Source organism: Hippoglossus stenolepis, chromosome 10 (assembly GCF_022539355.2).
Source record: "Hippoglossus stenolepis isolate QCI-W04-F060 chromosome 10, HSTE1.2, whole genome shotgun sequence".
Lineage (NCBI taxonomy): Eukaryota > Metazoa > Chordata > Actinopteri > Pleuronectiformes > Pleuronectidae > Hippoglossus > Hippoglossus stenolepis.
In genome coordinates, this window is record NC_061492.1 from 13,499,858 (window position 1) to 13,514,475 (window position 14,618).

Consider the following 14,618-nt stretch of genomic DNA (forward strand, 5'->3'; position numbering starts at 1 on the left):
CGTACAGCAACAACCCGCCTTGCGAAAAAAAGCCCGACGAGCAGGTCTATGATTAAATTTCCATGGCAATGGTCTGCAAATACAGTAATTTAAGTATTTCAATACAAGCTACATATAAGCTACTCACAAAAACCTTAGCTGTCAAGGACAATAACATTACAATGCATGAATTGCATTTCTTTTTTCATTACGAAGACAGGTAATCCTTTGCCTTCTTAATAATTTGCTAGATTTTTTTTCTTTATGCATATAATAAAAACACTGATGAGAAAAATTAAGAATAAACTATTGAATAACAGTTGAACATTTTAAATTAAGTGATAGTTTTGCTGTTTAATTGATTTTCATGGTCCATGGTTCAACCACCAAGACCTGCTGTTTCTGTGCTGGGACCTTACATGATGCTCACATGATGATCCTTGAGGCAACTGATTTTAAATGTTTGCAAATGGAAAATATGACATATGACATTGTTTGATAAGGTTAGTTAAATATTCGTGAAATTTGGCCTTTATTAAGAAGAATCTGTGCATCGACATGTACAATCAAGATGTGATACTTTACACTTAACTGTACAAGAGCAGAACATATGTTGCATTAGTTCTTCAAAATATTGATTGAGCAAGGAGGGTATGTGGGCTCACTTACGGCAGGACCAGGGTGTCCTCGTACGAATAGTATTCATACAGGCCAGTCTGCTCGGCATACAACGCATCATGGAGGATGGGCAGCTTGCGCAGGCTGTTCACCAGTGCATTGGCTGTTGGTGCGAGCACTGTGGGTTAAAGAAACAGAAAAAGGGGATTATGTTAATCATTGATCACTGGGGAGAAGAGCACAGCGAACGGACCATCACAACACCAAACATCAGTCTCATACTGAACCCTAGTGGTACATGTAAGAAATTGCATTTTTACAGGTGTTGAAAAAACACATTTATTCTTCGTATCTACACTGAGTAAATAGTATTTAAGCTATGGATTAAACCAGAGGTCTTCAACAGGGGGTCCGCGGAGGTACTGCAGGGGGGGGTCGCGACGTTTTTGTTGATTAGACAATTTTTTTTTATTTTTTTTTAACGTGAATCTGTGAATTATTTTAATAGCTCAGTGTTGTATGCAAGATGTATGTTTATAAATGGCAGTGGCACGGCCATCCTGTACCTTGCATGTTTAAAATAAAAACATGAATATATGAACCTGTGTATTATTTGAATAGCTTAGTATTGAATGCACAATAACAGGGTAGCTATGTTTATACATGGCAATAGGCCCAGTTTAATATAAAACACAATTTTATCCAATATATATAGTAGGGGGTCCCGGATCCATCTCTCCATCAGTTTGGGGGTCCTTGGCCTGAAAAACATTGAAGACCCCTGGATTAAAAGTATAATTCTGATATACATAGTAAAAAGTGAATTCATTGTGAAGACAGTGGGCACAGCACCACTGCAGCTGTAGAGGAAATATGTGATTCTGTGCACTGCGAATGAAAACCCATGAGAGATTCTTCAGCACAGCCTAAATGAGACAACACGTTGCAGCTGACAGCCACGTGAGCAAAAGGCCTCAGGAACGCTGCCTCCAGAAATCCTGGCAGAAATATGGGAAGCCTTTGATAGGGGGAGTAACATTATGTCAAAGCGCCCAAGTAAACTCCACAGTATAACCAATCATTACAAAGCAGATTCATGCAACTTCCCAATTTCAAGAGTGTGAACGTGGCACACTCTACATTCATTACTGGCTAAACAAATAATACAAAAATAAAAAAACACTACTTGACTGAAGTGCAGCCTTTGATAGAGTAGACCACTGACTTCTTTTACACAGACATCAGGCTCACTGGTCGCTCTCTCTCACTTACTACCTTACTTGAATGTTCATCCAAAAGTTAGAAAATGTATTGTGGTGTACTGAAGGTTCACTTCTAGGTCCTACACTTTCAACCTCTACATTCTGCCTCCCAGACACATCACCAGGAGTGACATCATCACTTTCCAGAGCACACATGCTTTAGGTTGCTGTGTCTCCTGGGCAACTTGACGTGTCTTTTAACTGTATTTTTTAAACATCAAGAAATGGATTGGCAGAGAATTTTCTAAACCTCAATCAGGAAAAAAACAAGACCTCAATGTCAAATCAAGAGGAGTCATTTTTTAATCTTTTAACAATTTTTAACTTGAAATGTCACTAAGAATGCAGTTCATCATCCAAAGAACATTGCCAGCGTGTGACTGCATGTTTCTCTCTCTGAGACACTAGTTCATCCTTTGTATCACCTGCGGGACTGACTATTTTGATGCTCTACTTTCTGGTCTGCCTAAGAAGAATATACCTAATCTCCAGCTGCTCCTTTTTGTTTGTTGGTTTTTACTGAATTTATTCTGAAAAGCACTTCTATTGTTTGTAAGAAAAGTGCTATCAATAAAGTCTTATCGATTTAGAGACAACTGCATCCCAATAACGTCTCATCCTAAAGGGATAGTTCACAGAAAGAAGAAAATTCTCTCATTATCTAGTCACCACTATGCCGATGGAGGGGAGGGTGAAGTGTTTACGTTTGAAGTGGTCACCATTTACCATTTACGACCTTTACTCCCCCCGCACGCTCCAGAGGTTGCCCAATAGCTCGCGTAAACATCTAGTTATTCATTGAGAGAAAAGCGTGCGTTTTTACCATTGTCTGCCAGAGGGTGCTTTGAGGTGGTGTTGGTGGGAGGTGTAAGCCACCACAATAATAATACCATCACACAGTATGAAAAATATTGACTTATGAAGTGGTTGGTTTTCTCGATTCAATATTATTTGCAGTACGAACTATAGTGATTTTAACTTGAACTCTTTCCCGCAATACCTGCACCTTGAAGGAGTCCTGCCACAGTGGTGCACGGAGAATATACTGTATGCACGCATGTACACATGTATGAATATGTAAATATGATGTAAAGTTTGTTATATTTTTCATATTTTTATTCTCTAGATATTTATGATCTTAGATTTGATATAGTTTTTTGTTGTTGTTATTTTTACATCTTGCTGACTGTGTTATGGGCCTTATACCTTGCTGCTGTAACAAAGACAGTTCCCAGTCTAGTGTATTTGATCTCCCCCTCACTGAAGGGAAAGTCCTTGAACGAGTTCCTGTGCGCCCTTCCCCCTGGCGTCTCTTAGCATGCTAACGGCTGTGTGGCTAAGCTGTCTGTATTATGGGACTAATTCAGGGTACGCTCACGTGTTGTTGACACGCACAACACTGCTCATGTTACAGCGAACACATGCACACGCACACGTATACGTATACTAGATGACGCGAGGTAGCAGCGCGGTTACACCAGTGAGACTCAGTTACCGTCATGTTGTATGGTCATCCCGATGGTTCCCCCGGTGTTGAGGACCAGGACCCTCCTCTCGGCGGTGTGTGAAGGCACACGCTCGATGGTCTCCAGCGAGCTGCAGCTCGACAACTTTCTCCTCCGACATGTCTGCAGCTGAGCGCTGCGAGTGGGAGAACTTTCACTCAATTCACTCAGGTCCAGTTCAGTCTGCGATAAAGCGTGGGCCAGGGGTGTCATGGTGTGGCAGCTGGAGTCCGCCATGATTCGCTCTCGGTGCTGCCTCCTTCACAGGTTCTCCGTCAAAGTCTCTCAAGCGCTGTAAGTCAGTGGCAAGAGGCAGGATGCACTTACTCAGGCTGTGAGTGCAGAGCAACGGCAGCCATGGTCAATATATAGCGCAGCAGACGGGGGGCGGGACCATCTTGCAGTTTTTAAGCAATTTAATTTTCAATCAAATTACTTAGAAACTGCAAAAGAGTTGTGTCCGAGTTTTGGACAGAACTGAGAACTCGGCCGTTGAACACCAAGCACTGCTCATCAGGTCAATAGCATCCCGGCAGTGAAGCATGGTGTTGGCAGCATCATACTATGCAGGTGCTTCTCAAACAGTGACAGGAAGACTGGTCGGAGAAGGAATGCAGCAAATACAGAGAGGTCCTTGAAGAAAACCTGCTCAGGGGTGCACATGACCTGAGAGTGGGATATGGTTCACCTTTCAGGAAGGCAGTGACCCAAAACATACAGGCAAGACAATGGTGAAGGGACTGTTTTTGAGTTGCACTGCTGAAACCCAGATTAATACCCCATAGAACTGGGGTCTTCAACGTTTTTCAGGCCAAGGACCCCCAAACTGATGGAGAGATGGAGCAGGGACCCGCTGCTCCATCTCTCCGTGCATGCCAGCTAACCGCTAGCATGCACGTATTGGTCTATCGAGCCTCAAGGCCATTGGCTAGCAACAGGCATGTAAGACAGTGATGAGTGTTTAACAGGATTGCGAGCCGACCAGTATCACACTGACAGGTCCTGACAGAGAGAGCTGCAAGCTCATAGGCTAGCAATAGCCTTGAGAACGAAACATCGATTGATTGACACACCATACGAACCACCGATTTGTTTATGTTTTTTAATTGGGTTAAAGTCATTAGTGCCTTAACGGTAGAATAATATATTGACATTTTAAAGGGGACATAGCATGCCCATTTTACCACAAGTTGATATGGTTCCTTGGGGTCTTAATGAAATGTCTGTAACATACTTTGGTCAAAATACCACAAGGATCATTTAAAACAGCACCCTTTTTACCCTGTATAAAACAGCCCTCCACAGAGCGACCTGTTTTGACTGCCTGTTCCTTTAAATGCTAATGAGCCAGCTCCCCCCTCCCCCCTCTCCCCCCATGATTTTAAACGATATAAATTACATATTTTATATGATATAAATTATCAAATATGCATCCCATACTTTGTATTCCCCTTGTTGTCCTGGAGTTTTAATTTTCCCAATCACATAATTAAATGTCCCCCTCTGCCCATCCACTACAAGCACACAAGCAGACAGACAGAGAGAGAAAGAGAGGTGGGGGCTATGGAGACCATCATTTACCCCGAACCCCGACATTCAACGGGTACAACAACAAGCGGAGAAAGCAGAATCGCGGGCTGACCTTATATGTACAGTCTATGGGGCTGACCAGCGCGGAGAAATGCACGTCCCGTGTGAACAGCCAGGCGGCTGCGCGCTGAGAAGCGGCGCTGCGCTGCCTCGCAGCGGCACTTCCGCGTCCGGTGTACCGGCGTAACTACTGTAACCCGGCGGAACTACTGTAACCCGGCGGAACTACTGTAACCCGGCATACAGTAGAGCTGAACACTGCGGAAGTCTTCCACACAGCTGGCAGTGTGGAAGACCGCTGCGAGGCAGCGCAGCGCCGTTCTCAAGCGCGCAGCCGCCTGGCTGTTCACACGGGACGAGCATTTCTCCGCGCTGGTCAGCCCCATAGACTGTACATATAAGGTCAGCCCGCGATTCTGCTTTCTCCGCTTGTTGTTGTACCCGTTGAATGTCGGGGTTCGGGGGTTACAGTAGCGCTGAACACTGCGGAAGTCCTCCACACTGTTGGCTGTGTGGCGCTGACACAAATTCCAGCTCACGCACGGGAGAGCGAGCGGTCGCGCCCGAGCAGCTGCTGCAGCCTCCCAGTCCCAACGATCCAGACAAATGCCACATGTGAGTGAATCGCGGGCTGACCAGCGGAGAAATGCTCGTCCCGTGTGAACAGCCCGGCTGCGTGCTTGGGAACGGCGCTGCGCTGCCTCGCAGCCTCCGGTGTAAACCCGGAAGTAACGAGTGTGGGGGGACGGGACGGGGCCGGGCGGGGGGGTGGGCCAAGACCATGTAGGGAGACTTCCAGTGTATTGTTACGACACAATACCCAGGAAGCGCAATCGAGTCGCTCAGGCATGACGTTTCTGACTTAGAGGAACTATAACAAAGCGGCGAGTGTTTTTCCCCAGAGTTTTTGGGTTGGTAGACATGCCAGATACCCACATTAACCTGTAGAAGCACTAACAAAGTGGAATTTGCATGCTATGTCCCCTTTAAGTTAAAACGTCTACTGTAAAATACCCTTTTACACAGTTGTGTAACGAGTGAGTCATGCTGTTCTTGATCAGGTTTCGTAAGAAATATTATAATAAGTACTGTCATAGAATTTCCCGAATCTTGAGTCAGATTTCTATGTTATTATGGTTGTTGTTAGGGACACTTCCTCGCTGTCACCATTGGCCGACACTCACATGTTGGGCGACCACAGATGATAACTCCCAAACCGAGACCATGAAGTGAACCGTGGGTCAATGTGCATGTCCTTGACGGGTACTTTCTGAAGGAATGAGGGAACATCCTGGATCTCTTAGCATGCACGTATTGGTAAAAGAACACCAGAACCTGCTAAACCTCCATGTACGCACTAAAATCATATGTAGAGCTATATGTAATTGTTATTTAGACTCTGATTGAAACCCGGGGAAATTAGTTAGTGCAAGTTGAAAACATTTTAGTGTTTTATAGAAATCTAGATCAGGAAAGCGGAACAGCCCCAGAAAAACCGGGACGGGGGGAGAGCCGGGATAAGGCACAATGGGACTTAACTAAAGAGGAGACACTGTGAGAGCAAACTAAGAGTACGTTTTGATTCTGCAAATAAGCAAGGATTTCCATCTACTTGTAATTTGAAACAATAGTACAGATGTTGAAAAGTAAGTAAATCGTTCATCTTTAAATACTAATTATACTTAAAGCAAATCTGAGTTCTTTGAAAATGATTAATCAATGGGACAGTCTGCATGAATTTGATTGTTTAAAAAATGTCTCTTCTCTGTGACGGTGGTGTGAAGACCAATTTTAGTAGTGACCTTTTACAGTCTATGGTTGTGACTGATAAAGTTAACTGCACACACTAAGCTTACACATAATGTAATATTAACATAACCCCAGAGTGTTTTCAAGTAAGATAAGGTGTCACGTCCAACAAGAGTTATATAGCACAGTTATATTCAGTAATGCTATATTATGGTATGATATAAAGGCTAATAGCATAAATGTAGCCAATACAGTCAGTTCAAATAGTTTCCATTTGTACCTTACACTATTTCATAAAAAGCCTAAGACACCAAAAGGACAGTAATGTTATTTCTATATCAGTCCTGATGTTAACTGCTAATGTCAGGACACATCTAAAATGTATATATATATGTTCTCAATCTAAGAGATACTCTAATAATAATAATGATAATTATTAAACATGGAAAAATATATATATAACAAGCGGAGGGTGTTCCTAGAGCAGCTGGGAAAGGCTCTCGTGACTCCGTTCATCGCACGAAGGGAGCGCATCCCCCACACGGACGCGTCTGCCGCGGTTGTGAAGGCTGTAAAAGCCGCCGCCGCTGCACAGAGAGCTCTTGACTACGACGCTCGACCCGAGTGTCCGGCCTCCTCCATAGCCCTAGCAGCAGCCCCGCTCGGGGCGAGTAAGAGGAAGAGGTGTCAGATATGCCCCAGGAAAAAGAGGATGTGAAAGGTAAGGGAACGGCTCTCCAACTATTCCCGTACCATTACACTCTAGATTGCTCGGAACCTGGGTGTGACACTTGACAGTCAACTCTCCCTTCCCACCAACATTGCCCCAACAACCCGATTGCTTAGATACATGCTGCACAACATCAGGAGAATACTTCCCCTTCTCACTCAGAAGGCGGCACAGGTTTTGGTCCAGGTTCTTGTCATCTCACGCCTACACTACTGCAACTCCCTCCTGGCTGGTCTACCTGCTAGTGCCATCCGACCTCTGCAGCTCATCCAGAATGCAGCAGCTCGACAGTTCTTCAACGTACCTAAGTTCACTCACACTCTACGCTCCCTTCACTTATCAGTGGCTGCCGCATCCACTTCAAGACACTAGTATTTGTGTACCCTGCTGCGAACAGATCGGGCCCAGTCTGCATCCAGGACATGGTCAAACCTTACACCCCAGCCCATCCGCTCTGCTCTGCATCTGCCAATCGGCTTGCTGCACCCTCACTGCGAGTTAACCACTCAACAAAATGACGACTGTTTGCTGTCCTTGCTTCCCAACGGTGGAATGAGCTCCCCATTGACATCAGGACACCAGAATGTCTACACATCTTCCGCTGTAGGCACCTTGGTTAAGAAGATGATGTCTAACAAACCAACGTCAACTCTGGTGTTTATATTTAATATAATATATTTTAAAAATAATAATAATTAAGTTTAGTTGCACTTATATGGCACTTACATGTAAGACTTTGTAGTTTGGCTTTTTAAAAGCTAATTTTACTGACTTGATTCTTGCTGTTCTGGGTTTGTACCCTCATGGTTGAATGCACATATCGTAATGTAATGTAATGTATGTAAAAGTTATCTGTAAGAGGGGAGGAAAACATTAGTGTATTAGTCAGTAATATGTGTATCTGTCACCTAACCTCCAACTGACCTTGAATCTACCTCTGTGTATGAAAGGTGCTTTGTAAATAAAATTGACTGGCCTTGCCTTATATTGTCTCCTGTTTTCAGTCATTTGCACTCAGCTGTAAACTGTTGACAGGTAGAGGTTTGTCATTGTGTCCCCTTTGTGCGCCAAACACCCAGGTCTGACTCATTGCTGGTCCCTGAAGATGAAACAATGTGTTGCCGCTGTCCTGCTGCATTGCAGCATGATAAAAAATATGCTTTAAGAAACAGCTCAGGAAGAGTCGTTTTCCAGTAATTGCAGGTTTTACACTCAGTTTCTCCAGCTGCACGTTGGTGAAGTGTCTGTGAGTGAGATCCTTGTTCTGTGCGAACATGTGAAACATATAAATTGTCCGATAATTTGTCACTGTGGTTTAGCGCTGACAGGATATCACAAAGATTATTTTAGTCAATGTAACCACATTGCATTAGTGTGTGTAATGATATTATGGTAACAGGCGTTTAATCAAATGAAAGAAAATGCTGTGTATTCTCGATAAGAAGCACCAAAAAACATTTAGTCCAGATTATTAAAAGGTGCAGTGTGTAGAATTTAATGGCATCTAATAGTGAGGTAATAGTGCAGATTGCCACCAAGTGAGCACTCTTCGTCTCACCTTCACCTTCCAACTGTAGGGGCAACCTTCAGTTAACATTCAAACGCAAAAGGCCAGTGTTGGGTGTTAGCTGTATGCACTGTATGGTTAACTGGCAGCTGTGCATATGGATGCAACTCAGGTACTTACCACAGGGAGTCTCTGCTGGACTTTCAAACATCAACAACAAATGATTGTATTGCAACTCTTAGTTGAATAAATGCTATGACATATAAAGATTTAGTTCATCATAACATATGTAAATAGTATTCAGAGCAAAATAAAAACAAAACAAGAGAGTCAATATGATCCAAGAAGTGTTTGTAAAGTTACTGTACAAAAAAACTCTAAAGGGATTGAAAGATTTGTCTGTGCAAAATGTGGAATGATGCCAATATAACCTTAAGAAGGTGTGATTGGTTTTTTTGTAAATATCTGAAGGTTAGCTTAATTCTTCCGGTTTACGTCTGCCATATCGCATCAGTTTTGTAGAAAAGGGAAACTTTTTAGGGAAAGATTTAACATTTGTTAAAGGTAGGGCCGATGTTAGTGACCGTCATTAGTATTCATATATTTAAAAAACACAGACATTGTGAGGAAATATCAGAAATAGCTTCCATATGCTAATATCAAAATAATAATAATTATTATTATTACTATTATATTAATAAGAAACTTTATCGTATAGTACCTTTCATATAAGAAATGCAGCTCAAAGTGCTTTACATACAATATAAATAAAAACATGTTCAACTGTAATTCAAAATAAGAAGAGAGCCGATTTTAAGAAACATAAGAACATGTTAATAATGACTTTTAAAATAAAATAAAATAAAAATGCATAAAACGTAGGAGTGCGGGCAAGAGCAAGATCTAGTTAAAGGCTGAAGCAAAGAGAGATGTTTTAAGTTTTCTTTTAAAGACATTCACTGAACTATCTTCTCTGATATCTAGCGGCAGGCTGCTCCACAACTTTGGAGCACGATTTACAAAAGTTGCATCTAGGATTTTCTTTTGGCTGTTGTTGGGAACCTCTGATAGACTTGCTGCAGAGTGTTTAGGGGACAAAGTAAAGTCGAGAGTAAGCTATAGTCGGTGCTGTGGCCCATTCAGAGCCTTGTATGTAAGGAGGAGAACCAGGAATCATACCTAACTTTAAGTAGCATGTAATTACCAGACGGGGGCGATGTTACCCTTTGTATTTATCACACAGCACCTTTAAACGCTTCAGATGAGAATAGGAGACAACTGGAATATAATAATAATAATAATAATAATAATAATAATAAAAAATATCATATTAATTGTGGCCATTCAAAAGAGACACGAAGTAAAACACACACCCGCAGTCTCTGTGTAGAATAAAGCCTCATGTTGTATTCTAACACCAATTGCTGTTATGTACAACATTAAGTAAAAAACTGTGTATGCGCAGTAATGAGGAGGTTCCGTGTATTTAATGACAGTTTGTGTTTTGCCGTTGTTTACCCTGTGGGGGTCGTGCGAGCCCCGGGCGGTGGGAGCAGCGCGCGGCGGCAGCAGCAGCAGCAGCAGCTGAATGAAGCAGACGCGGAGGAAGTGGCGGTTAATGCAGCTCCACACCTTTCCGGTGTAGCAGCGCCGCGACCAGCTCCACTTCCCGGAGAGAGACGAGCGCTGGTGGGGTTATCGAGGCAGGAGGGGGAGACAGGAGGTAAATCACCCGGCTTTACATGCAGCCTTCCACCCGGGGCGGACGCGAGCCCAACGTTGTTCCAGCGACGCTTGATTTTTTTTTTTGTCGTCAGATATGATCAGCTAACCGCCGCTAGCTACATAGCATACGCTAGCTTGCTAGGCAACCAAGCTAGCTCGTGTTAGCCGTCTTTAGCAGCCATGAGCGGTAGCTGGGGTAATTTGGCATGTCTGACCCTCCCTCTCTAAATCTCTTCACAGGGGGACCAGAAGTGGAGTTTCACGAGTGGACGCGGGTGTTGCTGAGTCACCGAGGATTGCTTTTAATTCCGAAGCGGACCCCCCCCCCCTTCCAGCTTCGGTGAACGCACCCGGCTCGGTGGAGTAACCGCAGAAAGCTGCTTTTTCCTGCGGTGAAGAGAACAAGGGCGCAGCCGGCGAGGAGGACACAAGCGCCAGAAGGAAGTCACAAGTGCCGAGGCTTTTCTCCGGGCCTCGTTCTCACTCACACACACACACCGTGTCTGACATCTGCAGGTTTGACTCACCACGGCCTGAGTGTGTGTGTGTCTGTCACGCAGCTTTGTGTAGATTTTGGCCAAACACAATGAAAGTCGGGCAACAGCTGCTGCCAAGTTGTTCGTGTTAACCGAGCCATGTTGTGTGCAGGGCCTGACAACACTGTGCTGCTCTGAACATAGATGTCCCAGCACTTCACTGGATCCTGACGCACAGACTCTCCAAGAAAAGTCCCCAAGTATTGTTAGGTTTAAACATGAGTGTGCAGTTTTGACTTCACCCCCCCTCACCCGTAGGTGCTCTCTCTAGTTATGTGTTCACATGTAAGCCCTTAATCAAACTGAAGCTCTAGAGTTAAAGTGAATCACCACCATCATCATCATCAGCACTGTATCTGACATTTTTCTCGTTAGGAACAAAGTATTTATGCACAAGAGTCCAACATGGGGAAGATGCTCTCAAAGATATTTGGCAACAAGGAGATGAGAATATTAATGCTCGGACTCGATGCTGCCGGGAAGACAACGATCCTTTACAAACTGAAACTCGGACAGTCTGTCACCACGATCCCCACGGTCGGCTTCAACGTGGAGACCGTCACCTACAAAAACGTCAAGTTCAACGTGTGGGATGTGGGAGGCCAGGACAAGATTCGCCCCCTGTGGCGACACTACTACACGGGCACCCAGGGGTTGATTTTCGTGGTGGACTGCGCGGACAGGGACCGCATAGACGAGGCGAGGCAGGAGCTCCACCGCATCATCAACGACCGGGAGATGAGGGACGCCATCATCTTGATATTCGCCAACAAGCAAGACCTCCCGGACGCCATGAAGCCCCACGAAATCCAAGAGAAGCTCGGGTTGACCCGCATCAGAGATAGGAATTGGTATGTTCAGCCCTCCTGTGCAACCACAGGTGATGGACTATATGAGGGCCTGACATGGCTAACCTCAAACTACAAATCTTAATGATTGAGTGCTGACTGTTTTAGGTCAAAACTGTAATAACGTTGCAAGTAACAAATAACTTCTCAAACTGAGTATGGTTAAGAAAAAGTTGATGATTTCCCCATTTATTTTTTAATACCTTTACCCCACGACTAATTTATCTTAAACTGGGATTTCTGGCTTACAGTTTGCTTTTGCTCTGTAGCAAGCTTAAATCACATTCTATGTTTTTTGGGGGGCTTGCTTGATGAATATTGGAATTGATTGGTCCAATTGTTAAAAGCCACAGAGTTCACCGCCTTTGCCTCTTCTTTTTCCTGTTTTATATAATTTTTCTAACGGAGCGGAGGTTTTTATCTTTCTCGGACTGTGGCTTGTTTCAAAGTTCTTGGGCGTCTGTTGCATTGAACTTGGATCTTTGTTCTCTTTCTTCCAAGGTGCGATATTTCATGTCATGTAGCCTCCTTGGAAAGACTTTGACACAGTACTGTGATGAAAAATGTTTCTTCTCAATGGTACAGCAGCAAGGGAAAAAAAGGAGGGGAAAAAAATACACCATTGCTTAGATTTCATTGTCATCAGTCTTGACATCAGAGGGAAAAAATGACATTTGGACATGTTTCTTTAGCCCTCCCACTCCCCTCATGTGGGCCATAGTTAACTGATTGACCTTTTGTGTCATGTCTTGATACCTAATTGTGCTGAATATTCAACAACTAGGCCTCCAGTAACTTAAACATGCTTGTTGGGATGCATTTTGAATTTTGGGTAACATGTAGTCGTTGACTCAATCTCTCCAAAGGAATGTCATTCAGCTCTGAGCGCTCTCAATCTGATACCACAGTTGATTAGTCTCAGTATTGGGACATTATATGATAGCCTATATCTGTAGCATGAGTACGAAAGTACAGTAACCCTACATCAGAGTCCATCTGTCGTGCAGTCAGAGGGAGCTGTGGACCGGTGAAATGTTGACTGACACCTTGTGTTGCAGCTCTTACTCCTATTTTGACTGAGGGGAACCATGTACAGAACAATGTCATTGTAATGTCTTATTAAAAAAGTGATTTTAAATCTGTTACGTCTCCGTGTTTTTAAGGATTAGAGGGTAGTGTGCATAGTACGGTCTGTGAGTGATTAAACTATTAAAAAGTTTGGCAAAAAGTATAATAGTTTAATATATTAAAAAGAAAAGAAGCTGAATGTATGAAGAGAAATTTAAAATAATAATAAAAAATGAGACTCAAGAATGCTCATAGTTCAGAGTCTGCAGTGTAAAAGTGATGTTTAAAAAAAGAAGGGTTTCTGTCCTCCCTCAGTTGCCTCACCCACAAATAGGAAAATGTAGAAAACAGGAAGTCCAACTGCTGGAACAACAGCCACATGATAGCCTGCATGAGACTCAGAGGGGCAGTGAGAGAGATGATGTACAGCTGAATCGAGAATTATTTTTGAATGTTGTATGTTGGTTGTGAGCCAGGGTGGAGCTGAGGCTGAGCTGTTGGCTGTTACTTCCTGAATTTGCTTTTGGTTGCGACTGGCAGTAAAACAACAAAAGTCATTTGTTTTTATTCAACAAGAGTGGAAAATAGATAAATGTCAGAGGAATTGCACAGCGATGAGAAGTCATGTTCTGTAAAATGCTGATAAATAATAGATTTCATTGAAACTGTTGGTGGGACCACTTTTTTTACAAGAGTCACTCAAGCATTTGAATAATGTAATGTAATATGGATACATATCGATAACACTCATCTAAAAAATGTTACATCTTTTCGGTTTTGTGTGTCCCCCTGTTCTACTTTGCCAAAATATATATATATATATATATATTTCTTCCTGGTTTGATTTTGCACAGCTATGTTACATTTTTCATATAATCTGGTATTTTACTCCATTAAAAGTTGATCTGAGTTTGTCAGTTCACTACAAGTGAATCTATCGGAGACACTGCACCACTGAGTCATAGAGGAAGAATGTTTTAGTTTCCGTTGAAGCTGATTAACGCCTGTGTTTTCACTTCTAACAAAGACGGGATTGATGGTGACAAGTAGCCTGACTTACTGTGTTTGGGGCTACAAAAGATTAGGTCATATTATTCCACTGATTTCCAAGGATTTTTTTCTGTTCAGGGTCTTTTGCTCTGTTTTAGACATTTACAGAAAAACTGCCTCTGGCGAGTTTGCATCTACGAGGCTGGGATGTACTTCCTGTGTCTCTCATGCATACAACAAACAGATGTTTTGCAGAATTCGAGCTGTATCCTTGTGTACACATGCATGTGTCTGCGCCCACAGACCGTTTTGGGTCTTTAATCGTGGTGGCATTTTGCTGTGTGGAAAATCTGGTGCTTAGCAAGTTGCTGCAGAGGCCTCAGGATGTTTGCTTTAGCACCGCAGAGGTTTCCGACAGACGGGTCATGTGACATTGACAGATACGACTCCACAGCAATACAGAAGATGTTTCACACAACCTATGCACCATCGTGCAGCCTATAAAAAGAGG

At 43.3% G+C, this 14,618-nt stretch overlaps 2 protein-coding genes across 4 annotated transcripts in view; one reads left to right on the forward strand and one right to left on the reverse strand.

Moving 5' to 3' along the window:
* aspg (asparaginase homolog (S. cerevisiae)) overlaps positions 1-3,735 on the reverse strand; it is an 18,332-nt gene extending 14,597 nt beyond the window's left edge. For 2 of the 3 annotated variants that reach the window (XM_035168035.2, XM_035168034.2), the window contains exons 1-2: positions 3,355-3,734; positions 649-775 (exon numbers count right to left, since the gene is read on the reverse strand). In XM_035168035.2, the coding sequence (XP_035023926.1) occupies positions 649-775; positions 3,355-3,601 (374 nt within the window). In that variant the 5' untranslated portion in view covers positions 3,602-3,734. Of the gene's footprint in view, positions 1-648; positions 776-3,354 lie in introns of all 3 variants that reach the window. The other variant, XM_035168036.2, reaches the window with a different exon arrangement.
* A 6,769-nt stretch (positions 3,736-10,504) lies between these two features.
* Positions 10,505-13,191, forward strand: arf6b (ADP-ribosylation factor 6b). The gene is made up of 2 exons (XM_035168255.2): positions 10,505-10,663; positions 10,906-13,191. The coding sequence occupies exon 2, from the start codon at positions 11,607-11,609 to the stop codon at positions 12,132-12,134; it is 528 nt and encodes a 175-aa protein (XP_035024146.1). The 5' UTR covers positions 10,505-10,663; positions 10,906-11,606; the 3' UTR covers positions 12,135-13,191.
* The last annotated feature ends 1,427 nt before the right edge of the window (positions 13,192-14,618 follow it).